Source organism: Passer domesticus, chromosome 3 (genome assembly GCF_036417665.1).
Source record: "Passer domesticus isolate bPasDom1 chromosome 3, bPasDom1.hap1, whole genome shotgun sequence".
NCBI lineage: Eukaryota > Metazoa > Chordata > Aves > Passeriformes > Passeridae > Passer > Passer domesticus.
In genome coordinates, this window is record NC_087476.1 from 22200343 (window position 1) to 22217536 (window position 17194).

At 34.5% G+C, this 17194-nt stretch overlaps 1 protein-coding gene across 4 annotated transcripts in view; it reads right to left on the reverse strand.

The window, feature by feature from the left end:
• Positions 1-17194, reverse strand: part of CSMD1 (CUB and Sushi multiple domains 1) — a 1052894-nt gene that overhangs the window by 89816 nt on the left and 945884 nt on the right. For all 4 annotated transcript variants that reach the window (XM_064412131.1, XM_064412130.1, XM_064412133.1 and 1 more), the window contains 4 exons: positions 16542-16622; positions 16281-16394; positions 6470-6658; positions 2175-2321 (listed from right to left, as the gene is read on the reverse strand). In XM_064412131.1, coding sequence (XP_064268201.1) covers positions 2175-2321; positions 6470-6658; positions 16281-16394; positions 16542-16622 — 531 coding nt within the window. The remainder of the gene's footprint in view (positions 1-2174; positions 2322-6469; positions 6659-16280; positions 16395-16541; positions 16623-17194) is intronic.

Below are 17194 nucleotides of genomic sequence, written 5' to 3' on the forward strand. Positions count from 1 at the left end.
ACTACATGATAGTAAACATAATATTAAGCAAACAGCTTACACAATTAAGATTGCATTCTAAAGAAAATACTAAGCATTCCCTTAAAAGCTTCTAGCAGTTTTTAACAGAGAATAAAATTTGTAACTACAAGTGAAATCTAGCTGTGCCAAAATGACAATTTACAAAATTTTGTGCACAGGCATAGCTGGAGAAGAAGGGAGAGGTTATGGGAGGGCAGTAATTCATTTCAATAGGATCTTCATCATGAGGAAGCCTGCTGGTTCAGTCACAGCTGCCACAGTATCAATAGCCTTTTTGGGATCTTGTATTTTTCCTACTTTCATGATGTTGCTCTCCCTCATTAGGATTCAAATCCAATTGTTTATGCTGCTGCTCACTGTTACTCTTCTTTCATGCTGATTATTTCCATTGAATCTCATGTAAAATGGACAGAAGTTTAGAGAAAAATGCAGGCACTGACTGTTAGTGAAGCGGAAAAAGCTAAACTGTTGTTTGTTCCTAAAACATAGCCATAAGGACTGCATATCTCTCTCCAGCCCCCCGTTTTATTGTTAGTCATAGCTAGCGCCATAATAATTGATGAATTGAGCCTAGCAATTACACACCACTTCTTCAGTACTGCAAAACATGTTTTGTGCACATGCAAAGGTACAAAATATTTTGCTATTCCTCAAAAATCAGCCTCCTTAATAATCTCATATTTACAAACCAACATCTTCACATGAAGTCTATTCATGTAACCCTGATATTGATTCCTCATTTTGAATTAATGAATGAAAGCCCACTCCTTTCACTGCCACACATTTGAGGGCTACAGTGTGACAGGTTCTCTTTGTTCCCTCTTGCACACTCTCAATCGCTCTATTAAATCCTGCAATTGCTTTTTTACTATGAAAACCTATATCCACCTCCAGTATGCTTGAAAAACAATTTTCCTTTCCCCATTCCTCAGCTTCAGTTTGTCTGCTAATAATTATCCAAAGGTGCAGGTGAAGATGATGCTTTTAGTGATTTTTTTCCTCACTGCTAACAGTTTCTGCTTAGTTCTTAAATCCCCAAAACGATCATAATTATGCTCTGAGCTGGCCCTGACCTTATGTTTCAGTAACAAGACAAACTTTCCAGAAATTAGACAGGCAGAGCACGGATGGTACAGAAAAGGAGTGAGCTTCCCAAAAACTGTCTCCCTAAGAACATTTGCCATGACTAAATGGGAGATACCTGGTACTTCATTAAATGTTCTGCTAAAACATTCTTAGTATTCCTTTCTCTACTTAATTTATATTGACAATTTTTAGACACCAAAATTAACACACAGAACCTTTACATTGCTAATCAAGTCTAAACATAGACGAAGCAGATGTTAATGACAGCAATTATCACCTTTTTCTCTCAGACATGCTATTCACATCATGTGAATGTTCAAGGGATCACACTGCTATTAAAAGCCAAGCCTTTTAGTAGCAATGTGTCTGTAGATATATGTGTGGAAACATCATAAGCAGGCTGCAAACTGAGTAAGGGTCAATATGTCTACACATAACACATAATCCAGTACTGCAATATGTTTCTTCTTGATGTTTATTATTAATATGGGAAATAATTTGGAACTATTTAGATAGATTACTTACATATTTTCATGTTACCAGATTCATATGCAACCTGTTGAAGAAATGAGGGATTTATTCCCCCCCAAGTTTCACATTTATTTGTACATGAAGAAAAACATAATAATGACAGTTGTGAACTGCAACTTTAGGAAATTGCAAACCTAATAATTGTGCACTGCTTTGCAGCTGAATTACTGCACAGCTATTGAGGATCAAAAATTCTCACTTCTGAGTACTTCTGTGAAAGTCTAACCATTATCCCTACCACTACATTTCAAAGGCCTCTCTCTGGATCTGATAAGACAAGAGAACAGATGCAGAGAGGAGTATTAATTGGGGAAGTATTAATCTGGAGATCTCTGACACACTGGGAAAAAATGGAGAGAAAAAGTTTGGTGCTTAACTTAAAATAGAATGATTTCACATCCTTAAAATATATCTTCAGAGAAACAGACATTATATTACAAGTTCTATTTGATGCTGAACAGTTGTCATGGTTTTAAGTCCATGTTGACAACAGCATGTCCATAAAAGATAATTTAAGAGAAAGCTTGAATAGATACCTGAGTAACGGATCTTGAATCCTTTCTTGCTGGTGGCATGATCAGTTGACCAGCGGAGATACAGCTGATTCATTTTGCTTGTGAAGTTCAGTTGCCCAGTGTGATTTCCACTCAAAGCAACCAGTAAAGGGCTTTGCCCAGAAGAACCTTCAGAGATGAACAGAGAAACTACTGAAGTCTTAAAGTACTATGAGTTTAAGTAATTCATTCAATATTATAACTAAGCTGTGAATGTGAATACAGTATAATAGGAAATAGCCAGGCACTCTTTGTCAGAGAAATAACTAACAGATCTCAATTTAAACTATCCATGTGGTTTTACGTTTTCACTAGAGAGCATTATAATTGCTTTATATTTCCATTTGTTTGTACCAAGAGTTTTTATCTTGGTACAAACAAATGGAAATATAAAGCAATAAGTGATTTCTCCATAAACACTGAAAAAGTAGTGGTTTAAAAAAGAAAAAAAGAGGTATTCATTTATATTTGACACAAATACACTGAATGAGGTTGTGTTTCTGCTCCTTGCCCTTTTAAATCTATTATTTATTTAAGCTCTACCTAGTGAATTGTAGCAAACATATACATTCTTTGATATTGTATAGCTTGTATAATTTAAACACCACCATATTACATAATGGACACAGTAACCCAAAAAAAAGCTCCATCATATGTAAGACCACTACAGTTTCACTTAGAATACACATATGTACAAGTGCTATTTGCATGCTTCACTAGGGCTCAGTTCTGTTAATTAGTATGTTTACTATAGTTTCATTTTAGTGTGGTGTTCATTTATGGTAAATACAAGATGCTGAAAAACTGTATCCTGACCCTAAACCAATATCTTCACCAGAATAAAACCCTAGAGGTGCAGATAATGATTTCAGCACTATTTATATAACAACATATATACAAGAGGGCAAAAAAAATCCATGTATCAATCCAATCTCCAACTGGAAGCTTTCTTAAACATGAAATGGCTTTGTTTTCCTCCACATGAAGGTTATGTTTTCTCCAGCTGAAGCATTCCCACATGCTCATCATGTCATTTGCTCCATGTTTTTTCAAGTTTAAGAAAGCTAGATCAACCAACATTATCTTGGTCAGAGTTGCTATTACAAATAAAGAGATTCTTCATTAATTTTTTGCTGAGTTTGAGCAGCTACAGCCTGACCAGGTGGTCCTATGTTACATGAAAATAGAAAAATAAAACTGAATCAAATGACACACAAAAATTGAATAGAATACAATTGAAAATTGTTGTGAGCCCCATCGAGTTCAATAAAAAAGAAGTTTAATTTCTGACTGGGACATTTCAGGTACAGAAGGGAGACTATGGAAGCCACAAAAAACATAAACATTAAAATTACTTCCCCATTCTTAGAAACTGCATTTCAGTCACCCTAATACTGCAACTAAGTTAGCATTATTAAAAAAATTCTAAATAATAAATGCATCTACAAATAAGCATTGGTTTAGGCAAGGTTGCTCAGCATGACCTCATAAGAATGCTTCATGGCTTGTTTGTCATATTGCAGAGTTAGTGTTTGATGATTACAGTGTAGGATAAATGATAAGGAATGCTAAGGTCAATTCCTATTTTTGCTTGAAAAAAATATTTAGAACATGACATTTGACTCAGTTACTCTGTGCTTCACTTTGGATTTTGTAAATCTGTTTAATACCCTTGTTACAGTTTGGAATGTAAATGCTCCTTTAAAATTCTCAAGGGACTTGAAAATGGACTTCTACAAATAAAGACATACTACCTACAATAAGGTAAGAATCTTTATTAGTGATCATTAAATTATTTTGCAGCACCATATGCCACACCACATTTTTTAATCATTAGGGGACCAGAGGATTGAGTCAATGTATTTTAATTTTGCTTTGTTTTTTCTGGAGTTGAGTTTCAGTTTCTGTACCTTACCTAGCAGTCACCTCTCAGATGGTGTTCAGGAAGGTCAGCAGTGTGACTCAGTTGTTCTTGAATCTGACATTTATTTAATTATTACTGCAGAGTTTGTCGATATAAGGAAACACTCAACGCACTCAAGTTCTGCTGTGATCTGTCATATGGTGTTCTCTTGAATATTAGATAAAAGTTGGCATTTCCTTCTATTTTCAGTGATAGATTAGGTTCAGTTTATGTCAGAGAGAAGAAAATATTTTCTGTACTAATTAATGCTATTCAGTGTAAACACCTGAATGCAATATTTTTAAGTTCAAAATACTTTAATAATTATGTTCATGTAACATTTATGGCTTCTCTGGTTTAGAATCCGGAGAGGGTTTTCTAAGGGTATCACAAGTAAGTGGGAATGGCTAATGGGCTTCTTGCTCCCACTTGGCCAGGGTGACTTTACTGACTGACTGCCCACCCTGATCATCATCTAGCTGCTGAAGCACCATAATGTACAGTGCAGTCAGGGAGGTGTAGTCCTTCCCGTGCTTTGCATTCCAGAGCTGCCTTATAAAGCAATCAAAGATGAGTGCCTTAGCAACACTATTTCCCTAAATATTTGTCTTGCAAGTCTTTATACTGTTTCTGCATAAAGTTTGATGGTGCATCTTTACCTGTTAGAGATAGATCAGTGCAGTTCTACTAACCTAGATGAAATACACTGTTTTGGACCATACAAGGCCCCACAATATGACATATACTTGTTTGCTGCAAAATGCAGCAACATTTGAGTCTGAATTATAGCCATCACTGGAAAGCAGTATAGCCACATCAGCATTGTCTTCTGCCCCCAAAAACTCATGCTGAGATGTGTAACTAATTAGTCTAGCAAAGCACATTGCTAATGTGGCCACAGGGACACAAACAAGTATCTCTGCAAGGTGCTGCAATGGGCCATATCTGAATATAATCTTGTTGAGAGCTAGCTCTGGAATCTCCACAAGGCACTGTAGTTGAGAGGTTATAAATATGCCATTATCTTTTTCACTTAAGGTTGCTGGTAGGTGGTAGAAAAATTACTTCTGCAGAGCTGCAGTAGAGATAAATTTATAAGAATATTATTTCATGCCATGAAATTAAAGTGCTTAAAAATGTAGGAACAACATTAGTTCTTCTCTCAAATGTATTATTGATAATCTGGTTTCATTACATTTAAATTCACAGGAAAGAAAACAAAAATATACATCAGGAAAATTATGCTGTTTCAACAGAATTTATCAAAAGAAAACAAAGTGATCAGATCACTAGAAAAGTTCCAGTAACATTCTATATTGTCTTTGATACAAAATGGAATGGAAGAAAATACAGTCTTTAAAGATTTTTTTGCAGACTGTTTTCTGCACTAACCTGACATGGACCAGCACACATGTTATGAAATAAAAAATGTGCTATGATGTGGCATTTTTATAAACAAAAAAATATACTGTGGATTTTTTAAGGATATTTCTACCAACACATGAAAAAAATTAGTAGTTTTAGACAACAAATCTAATCCTTCAGAAGAATACTTAGAACAAGATACCTCAAAAGATATGACCTTTTAATATTTTTTCATGCTCTGAAACTCTCATAGTGAATATTCATCATTTCTATCATACTTATATATTCTAGGTTAATGAAGGAAGATATGATAATGGTCTCTAAATGAATAAAAATGTATTTAAGAACAATCAGAGACTAGTTATCCTTGTCAATCAATGAGAACATAATAAGTCATAGTAAGTTCAGAATTAAGTGGAAAATAAGAATTAAGCAGAGCCCTTTGAGAAGTGACAACACATTTTTCTGTTCTTTGATCCAAACCAGATGAACTCTTCAACAGTGGTATACTCAAACAGTGAACAACACTGGTTTGCTATACTATGGACAGGGTATTTCAACTCAAATTTCAGAATAAAGGCTCAAAAAATTTTATTAATTTGGACAAATGTAGTTATAACCCCAGAATACTTCTTCAGCAGAAATGAACCATTATGGACCAGCATGTTAATTTCTCCTCCATAAATTTCCTAGGAAACAGAAAATGTATTTAATGTATTTAAAATGTATTTAAGAACTGTGTGACTTTCCTAGGGAAGCTGCAGCTGTTACTGCTCCTCTGTAACAATACCTAAGCAAATTTAAAATATTTTCTTGAATAATGTCTTGAATACATCTATAAAAACTCTTATTAGCTAATGGATTTAGATTTAAGGCAAAAGTAATAGGAATTCTGAATTGTTTAATTTTCAGATAATCACTGCATTATAAACCCAACAATTTCAAATCAAGGCCCACTTCACCCAGTATTTGTTCTTGTGTAATAAGATAGAATTTAAATCTTTCTTACCATCAAATACCTCCAGCTCATCAAATTGCTTTTCACTTTGAAACATTTCTACAAAAATGGAAATGTTGTATCCTGGCTCAACTTTAATAGTCCAAGAACACGTCTGAGAGTTGGGGTAGGTGCCTGGATAGCCTGGACTGAGTATCACTCCTGATGATTCTGTACGTATTTCATTTGCTGGACATTGTGCTAAAAAGGACACAAAAAGAACACTTAAAATAGCAATGAAACAAAATGTTTCTTCTCCATGAAATGCATGCTTCAGGGTCAGTTTCCAAATGAAAACATTAAAACCATATTCTAGATGGAGGGGAAAAAAATGCACAAAAACAGGATCACTTTTATACAGGACCACCTTGCATTTAGGAAACATTATATTAATTTATTAATTGTAGCAAAGCATCTATCCAGAAATAAATATGTTAGAGCCCAAAGTGGTTTAAGTCAAATAATTCATATATGTTGGTGCAATCATTCACACCGGTGAGGTAAAAGTACCAGTAAAACTTTTTATTTGGAAACTGTATTCCATTTGAGACCTTAAAAAAATTACTCAGCTTTAGAAATGAAGCCTGTTACATGACCATAACAACATATTGAAATATCTAGACATACCAGACCATTTGAAAATACACAAGTTTTATGTAAAGTGTTCATTTTGAATACAAGTCATCAATGCTCCAAGTCATCCAAGTAAGACCTTCTTAGCAACTGTTTCCCCTGTTATTTAAAGTCTGAACTTTAAATTTCAACTGGTATTCATAGAGATTTATGATCTCTACATACTGAAAGGGGTATAATATATTAAAATACTGCAAATTTTATATCCAAGACACTGGTTTGATCAGGAAGTTTTGTTAAAGAACAAAACATTAATATGTCACATAGGACTCATTTTTTCAAATCTGTTTCCTGGTGAAGTCTGATACATTTTGTCCACAGTTTCATACTTGATATATTCATATCAACAATATTTTTTATGTAAGATACACAAATATATCTTGACAGAAATGTATTACTGGAAACAATCTGTCACAGTACTCAAACACTTAAATAAAGGTTGTAAGAAAGATGAAAAACAAAACAACAGAGGGAAAAGTGATCAGCGGAAAAATGTACAGTACAGGGGAAAATCCACACATAAATATCAGAAACAAACATTAAAAACTGGACCATTTCCCTTAGAAGGCCTTTTGCAAACTTGGAGGTGAAATTTAGGTTCAGTTGTAACAATTTTTTTATTTTTTTTCAGTCAGAGAGAATATTGTCAGCCAGTGAAAAGGATGCATGTAATATGCAAGTGAGAATAGGCAATCAAGCAGGGGAGCAAGATCTGGGTTGGGCAAAAGATTGTACACAAATAATTTTTCTTTGACACCTATCCCTTTCTGCTATCATTTGACAGCACTGGCTGCAGCAGACAGTATCCCTAAGAGGCAAAGCCATCTTTCACAGAAGATAGTAAGAGAGGAAAAGCCCATGGGACCATGGTATATAAAGCAGTAAGAATCCTTTAGATAATAATCCAGGGATTACCTCTTGAGCTAGAAATACCTGTAGTAAAATTAGACCCAGTAATTCCACACAGACTTCTAAGAATATAACATTGCATGTGTTTAATGACAATAGCTTCTTCCCTCATACTCTTAAAATGAAACACACTGCTACTTTGGCTTTCTCTATTGTTCAAAATAAGACAAGTAAAACTTGGGAAAATGCTGTCAAAAGGTGCTCTGACTCATAAGTTCACACAAAATACAAGTAAACCATCAAATTCTTAAAGAAAAATATTGGGCATAAAAATATCATCAGATAAATAACAATAACTTTCCCCACAGCATTTCCTGTCTGACATTAATAAAAGTGCACATCAGTGATGAAGAGCAGCTGACATGGCACAGTTCCACAACCTGTTTTATCCTGCAGTATCATTCCTTATGCTACAGAACTATTTTAAGAAGGAAAAAAGTGTTTTTTACTGATGCAGTATCAGCTTACTTGAAATGCTTATTAAAAATGGTAATATCTATGAGAAAACCTTGAGAATTAAAAGCTTGTCTTCAAAAATTACAAAAATCACGAAGTCAAAAATTACAGGAGAGAAATAAGTGATGCTGTCAGACTTTTCACAGCAAGACAAAGTGATTCTTTTCAACACTGGAAAACTGTCACTACTCTGGACAAATTATGGTTTAGAAATGGCTACAATAAACTAAACGTGACAAAAAAGAAGTTGCAATGTATTGGTCATTTGGAATGGGACATGGGAGTGTAGGGAGTACATCTGGAGTGGTTTTGTAAACATGCCATATCTAAACACTAGCAGCACAAGTGTTAAGGATACAAATGTCTTTTTTTGCTTGCTTTTCCTCAGCATCTTCGGAAGTTATGGAAATAACCATTGGTCAAATCACTCATGAAACCAATTATATAGTAGTCATTCGGGTTTGGGGTTTGCAAACAAAATCTGGATGTCACAGAAATACAGTCCATTCAGATTTGGGGTTTGCAAACAAAACCTGGGTGTTACACAAACACAGTCCTGACAAGACTAAAACCCGGTGATCTCATTACTTGAGAATTGTAATAGTACAAGTTCTTCCAGAGCAGTTTACATCTGGGTTATTCTAAAAGGCTGTTATTACCTCCTTTACATGGGTGCTCTTTCAGCTAAGTTACCACAGGTATCATTTTCAGAGAGGTGCTCTCTAAGTATCTTCTTAAGAACTCACTGAATGGACTCTGTTTGCTTACTCCAGTATATGAAGTTTTTGTAATCTTGGGTGGAAGATTATCAACTAAGAATAAGATTCAAAATTACATTTTGAAAAGCCTGAGATCAATGGATAGTGCTCCCCAGAACACTGTCACTAAGTGCTGATATATTGTTCACTAACTCAAGAAACACATAGCAAGCATCTTTAAAAAATTGAGTCAGGGAAGGAATGAAATCAAAACATAGAGGAAAGTCAACAATTCAGAGAAGTGAAAAATGTTAGTTTCTTTTGGGATAAAAGAACTGTCATAGAACAGGATGAAAGACACACTCATATAGCACAGACACTGACTGTGATCATCTGAGAAACCTGTGGCAGTGCTCCAGAGAAGAAATTATAAGATGGTCTGCAAAAAGAAAAAGAGACAGGAGTAGGAAATTGTGGAGGGGAGAAGAAAAGGTAAAAAACCCACAAAAGTTACTTTTCCTGCCTCTTTATTTCAGCTGCTTTGCTCTTTGACTATCTAGTTTTTCTTGTAACAACATCAGGGATCAAAAGTGAAGCAACGAGATATAGAAATAGCTTATTTACTAGGTGTGAAAAAATAACAACAAAAAAATTTATTTCAAAAGCATGTAAAAATTATCAATAACAGAGAAAAGCTGCTCTTAGCTGTCTCATTCCTTGAAGCCAAATCTTAAGAAGGGACCTGACACTAAATTATTCACCACAGGGGAAATGTGCCTTTTGCAGATGTTTCCTCATGCCCTTCTGTCATAATTGAGGAAAAATATGATGTTGTTTTGTAATTAAGAACATTTCTTTGGTGAGTTAATATTAAAAATCAACAGCTTAAAGGTCAGAGTATTTTCTTGAACACATCATCACATGTACACAAGAAATACATCAATTCAGTGATGCCAAGCTGATTTTTACCTTTTTACTTTTATATATTCTTTATATATTTGTACCTCTGTAGCCTATTACCATATAACTATATAGATTCATGGCTAGCATTTCATCTATTCTGTTAGACAGAAAGACAGAACACATTCCTAGAGACTTGAATCCTCTGGGGACCAAGGTTAAATTCTCTGGGAACCAAGGTTAAAATGGCTTCTCAAGACACTTTCTCATAAACAAAGTTTAGTTAGTATCTAAGGGCAGGGGGTTTCAAAAAAGGGTTGAACCAGGGAGGAATAACCTCATCTCTAACTGGGAATTCTTCTCAGTTATGCTAATTTGCAAAACATAAAATTGTGTCTGCTTTATGTTACCATGTGTATCTTCAGTGCCTTTTCGGCATGTATTCCAATGTGCTGTGAACCATAAAGGATTCTTTATAAGGGTAAGCACAATTTTATCACCCAACTGCATCTGACTTTTTGTCTGATTGCTTTTAGGACTGACAAGACATCAGCAGGACTGTTGTAGGAATTCTTTCCTCCACATATTCTATTGTATTCACTTACTGAACTTCAGAAATTTGCTAAAGAAACAATTTTCAAAAAGGAGATATAATTAAGTGGAAAAAAACATGTACCTCTCTAATATAAATCAATGGAAATAGTGATGTTAAGGGTGAAAGGAGATATGGAATATCCCTCTGTGGTACTGAGACAAAACCAGCATATTCCTAGAGGAGAAAATTCAGTAAAATCAAAACTATTATGTCCTTCTAACCTGTAAACAGCTCAATTCCTCTTTTGTGCTAGGACAGAAGTGATCAAATATTTTTAAACACTAAGCTATAGTTTCAGGTCTTCTTATTTGCCAAGGTTTACCTCCTATGGCTAAGACTCGCTCAACAAGAAGGCCCTTCCAATCTAAGGTGTTCATGGCAGATGTACCACAGGGACTTATGAGAGGAATAGCTCTGGAGCAGTTCAGGGGAAAGCAGACTGTGTATTGCCTGCCCCTTTGCACTCTAGGAATCTGGCTGTACCATGGGGTTTTGTGGCAAATTGGCACGGCTCACCTTGGCAGCCTTTATTGGCTCTTTCAGCACCCTAATGAATTACTCACCAATTTCTCTCCAGTATAGCGTAGCTGCTGATTATAGAACTTAATCTCTAGGCTGGAAGCTACACTTTACAAGATTTAAACTGTACAAGATTCGTATGTCTAAAGACATATGAAAACATAAAGCTGAGATACTGAGACAGTAAGACTGCTTCACCTTGTTCTTTAAAACAAAAGGCACATCCACTTTTCAGTCCCACAGCTAATACTTATAATTTGAATAAAAGTAAACTCCACAGTGTTATTATCTTGTATTCACCATACACACAACAGGTTAAAAAAAAAATCTGCTATTTCAAGCTTTTTTTTTAACATTAGCTCTGCCTTTTTTGCATAACATTTAAGTACAGAATACTCCTAAATAAAAAGTGCTCTGGTTGGTGCATACATATTTGGGTTTGGTTTAGCCAAAATGGAGTTATTTTTCCCCACAACACCCCCTCACAGTGCTATGCTTTATATTGGTAGTTAGAAAGGAGTTGGTAATGTAGCAGCATTTTTGCTACTGCTGAGCAGTGCTGGCACAGCATCAGTGCTGTCTCTCCAACATTCTGCACCACCACCTTCCAGCAGGCTGGGGGTGGGTGAAGTCTTGGGAGGGGGCCTAGTCAGGACAACTGACCCAAACTGACCAGAGGGATATTTCATACAACATGACATTGGTTCAGCAATGAAGGCTAAAAGCAAAGAGGAAGAAGAGGGTGCACTCAATATTGACAACAGATGCATATGCTGAAGTCCTCCTTCCCAGAAGTGTTGGACATTGCCTGATGATGGAAAGTAGAGAACAAAATATTTGGCTTTTTTCTCGTTTTGTGCATGAGACCTTTCACTTTTGCTTTAGTAAATTGTCTTATCTTGACCTACAAGTTTTTATCTATCTTATTTCCTTCTCCTGAGAAGGAGAGAGATAGAGTGGCCAAGGTCAACCCACCACAATATTCTACTCTTAATACTGTTTCTTTTATTTGACTAGCACATTAACATATTTGATACCTCATAGACTCTCTTCTGTCGTTTAAATTACAGGTTGACTCAACTCCCTACACGTTTAGAAGTTTAGGAATCGATAAATCGAAATTTACCACTTGAGAAAATCTAAGCTGCAAAATAAATTACATGTTTGAGCCCCAAAATATATTTAATAATCAATTATTTATAAGTAAACCCCATGAATATTAAAAGTAGCTACTGTAAAATAGTTTGGAATGATAACAGGAATAAATACTAAAAACATGCTTTAGGCATATCGGAGGACATAAGTAATCTATTTTACATCCATTTTTAATAGGATTGTTGCACATGCAAATTCCAAATAATGTTATTTGTTAAACTTGCATAAATTCATGCACAGAGGCAATGCCTACAGAAAAACAACAGGAAATAACAACTATCTTAATGTTACACAGTCACATGTAATTGTGCGCAGCGGGGAAGTGTCATGAGAAGGGTAATTCTGCATGGCAGCACAACACTTTCATCATATACTAGTTTTGAGAAACACTTTCCTTAACAGGCTTTTGCAGAAATCTGTTTTAAGGTTTTTGGGGAAGGCCTGACCAAGCTTCTTAATGCTAATACTATTTCTGATAGCCTCATATTTGATTTTGCTTTTTATTCATAAATATTATCACCATATTAGGACAATATTATCACACTATCCCTCTGATTAAGGTGCTTTGAGCCATATTATCTTACACTGAATACCCATTATCTGTTTAACTAGTATCTCAATTTTTGTGACCAGTACAGGAATATTTTTTTCTGTCACAATGCTGATAATGCTTTAATGTGCATCTCTAGTCTTCCCTAACAGCAACTAAAACATGAAAGAAATTTGTAGCAAGAGTATAAAGGTATAGGATGAGAGCAGTGGCTCCAAGTGTAGAAACAGAAATGACAACAGTTCAACTGCTTTTAAGCATAAACCCATTCACACTGAAAATAGGTACTGTAGGGGTGCCTAGGGCTCAGCATGTTAGAAAATACCTGGCAAGTTAACACAGTACCAAACATCATGAGCAAGTCTGTCCTCAGACAGGAAGGGAAAAGTAGCTGGAAGAAAACTGTGGTGTTGTGATTATAGTTGCTCTGGAGGTCATTTCTTGAGAATGATGTAGAACTGGTCATGCAGATTCATTTTTCTTGCCCGTCAGATATGTCATCAGACTCATATATAATATCCTAGAATTTGGCCTTCTATCATATAAATATATTTTTTGACTGCTACAACATAGTGGCACAGCTCAGGAAAATTGAAAGCGTTCCTGTATCTTTAAAAAATATGAAGCTGAACTAAACAAGGACAATATGAACAATTTTAAACTACAGGTAAAATGTAGAAATATGAGAAGGCAGTTCAAAAATTAGTTTGAAATACAATATGCAAATTGCACAGCAAGTAGAAAATTTTTTTCAAGCTTGTGAGGATAAAATAGTTTCTTATAAATGCTGTTCCATCCTTCATCACTCCTAAAGAAATAGAATAGAATTGGACAGGGTGTTGGGAAGGATGGGAAGAATTAAAATATTAAAAATATTCTGGTCTACAGAATCATGCAGTAAGTATGGTGAATAGAGACCAACTTGTTACTGATTTTTTTCCCCATAAGAACTGGACAACATGGAAACAGCAGGTGCCAAGTTCAAAGCAGAAAGAGAAATAACTTCACATTTTAAATAAATAAATTGTGTGACTTTTTGCAAAAGAATTTGTGGATTTGAGGCATTTACATGGGTTCAAAATAGGACTGAGTAATTCTACTGAAGAAACAGCCCTACAGGATTCAAAATATAAAGAACATTGCTGGCTTAAGAGTGGTTTAGCTACAGCTGGGTTGAGGCCTTAATTAACTGCATGTTTGCAGTGATTTTCTGTCCTGCACTAGAAAATAATTACTGGTGAGTACTAGATATGGAACACTGGGTATATGTTCTGGTGTACAGAATTTCTGGTCTGATGCAGAAATAGGTATTTCCCCCTTCAGATACTTAGGTTTACAAAGTGGAACATGTGTACCTTCAAATATTTATCTATGAGTAAAATCTATAAAGACAGTAATTAAAAGCACAACTTTTAAATTATCTAGCAATATTTCCTGTGGTTCATAAATACAAGCTAGGGTTTTATAATAAAATAGGAATTACGTTCAACTTTTATCACCATTGTAATACCGGGGAGGCTGGGATAGAAATAAAACCAAGTAATTCTACTTTCCAGAAAGGAAAATTAAATTTATATAAACATACAACTTGGCTGAAGGAAGGAAATCAGGTGCATCCCAATTTACCTCAAGAAGTTCCTCCCTTAGGTCTGTCCAAAATAACTGCCAGAATCTTACTCTAATGCTGTCAGTTCTAGTGTCTACTCTCTCTGAATCACTCAATGGCACTTTCATTTTTCCTAATCAGATTACTTCCTTTGATGTCATCCTTGTAACAAAGTTTTGCTGTACTCACAGGATACAGCCAGAGAAAGCACAGCCACTCACACAGCATCTGCAGGAATAGTTATGGACGGCTAGCCCTAATCAGAAGTTCCTAATATCTCTGTAAATGTTACAATAACTGTTCAGTTTACTTCAGGCTTTCACTTTACACTCTAATTGACATTGTCAAGAGTTAAGTTACTGCTGTTACTGTTCACTATAAAATTAAGTCTGGATTTGCAGTACAATCATCCTATTAAAATATTACATTTATAACAGAGAAACACATTGATTAAAAAAACAAATCCACAGAAACATTAATAAGTATTCAGTTATCCTAACAAGAAAGATATAAAAGTACACAATATTCCCATTCATTCTGCATATTTAATGGTGAAGGTCCTGAAATGCATAATGATTCTTTTCCACTCAAAACAAAGATATGGAGTCCAATGTCTAAACTCATGGCAGATCCAACTAATTGCATGCACAAGACACAAAAGGGGAGGTCAAAAACCCACTTTACCTCAAGCATGTGTGTTCATACAGATAATTAGATGCATAAAACATAATAAAATTATCAATAAACTAATACTTTGCACTATGAATTCTTTATTAATTTTTAAATCATTAAAGTAGAAAACCAGGGTAACAGGAAGAAAGATACACATACAGCTATTATTACAGTGTCACAAAAATTGTTGAGCTTCCACTTGTGCATATGGATGTTTTCACCTCATGATATGGAAAATACTCCATCAAAAATTACGTATTATAGATCAAAGTTAAACTTGTATAATACAGAAAAGAGAAATTCTGTTCGATTTTTGATTTCCTTAAATTTTAATGATAGCATGTTGTCAGTAACATTTTTTCCCCCAAAATTTTGAGATACTACAAGATAAAATTCTACAGATGCTTCTTTGATTATTTTGCAACATTGCAAAACCTTTCTGTCATCCACTATTTAACAAAATGAAATAAAATAAAGAAAAAAAATCAAACAACATATATTGACAAAGGTTGGAAGACTGAATACAAATTTACAAGATAAACTCATTTTCCATGAAGATGAGGACATTATATAAAAATGTGCATCTAAAAATCATTCATATTGAATTTTTAGTTCCTTGTTTGAAATGCCGTGTTTATAAAAATAATATAAATAGGTTAAAGAGATTTATTACTTTGAAAAAATTAAATTTGCCACATATTATTTTAAAACAGCTTTTTCATATGACTCTGTTATACAATGTCGCCATAATTGTCAAAGCACAGAGAATAATTTCTTATTTTATTTTGAAAGCTAAATTTATTTTCATATTTTTAGTATTCTTCAAAAGTAAAAATAAATCCATGGTTTGTTATGAAGCAACATAGAATATTTTAAATTAATTTTAGAAATCAGTGTTTCAGTAATCATGGAGTCAAATAGTTAAAATCCCTTCTCATTGGTTTTAAAGAATAAAATTTCTATATGGAATTCTTAGGTCTGATTATATAAAAACATGTGCATTTCTCAGATATTAAAGAAGTAAATGGAATATTTTCTTTTAAGGATCAAGAAAACGACAGTGCCAAAATTTTGGTGCTTTATTTAGGATGCATATTAATGATATACACACCATGAAAGTATGTATTTACCTTCGCAGGATGGAGATGATCCTTCAAACTGCAACTGTGTATTCAGTTTGCAGGTTAGTATATCTTGTCCAACAAGGGTAAAACCAGGATGACATCTGTACTTCACAAAATCTCCTGAAAAAGGTATTGAAAAAAAAGTTAAATCTCAAAAAATCCTTCAAACAGAAGTATGTAAAAATCTCAGGTGGAAGATGAAATTGCTTAGTTTATTTAGAATTCAAGTGAAAACAGAAGAAAGAAAAATAAATACTATCTTTTTACCTATTTCAAAGTCATCATCTTCTGTAAACAAATCTGCATGTGGAACTGTGGGTGGAGGCTGGCACTTCCTGAGCTGATAAGCTGCAAATTTAAGCAAAAAAAAAAATTAAATATTGGTGTGCTAGGGAGTATTACAGAAAATTCATTTCATATTCACACTTCCCAAATTACAAGAGCTGTACTGAACCTTGTGGTCTCTCAGTTACAACATTTTCCAAGTTAAATGTCATTATATGACATGAGCATGGTGAGACATTGGAACAGGTTGCCCAGGGAAGTTGTGGCTCTTGGGAATTATACAAGTCTAGGTCTAAACCTGGTCTGGTGGAAGATGTTCCTGTCTGTGGCAGAGTGGTTGAAACTAGGTGATCTTTAAGGTCCCTTTAAATTTAAAACATTCTATGACTCTTTAAACAAAGTCTCTTCTCTGCTTTTTAAATCTGTTTCAATAAATTATGAGCAATCTCATAAGAAAGGTGACCACTAAAATGACTGTGTTTCTAAAATGGAGTAGAATGCCTACAGCAGTTGAAGAAACCCTTTGAGGATTGAAAAAATTCAAAACAGAAATAAAGATTGTGATGAGAATGCATATCATAAAGAAAATTCTCCACTTCAAGGAACAAAATTACTGTCAGAACAAAATCCTCAGA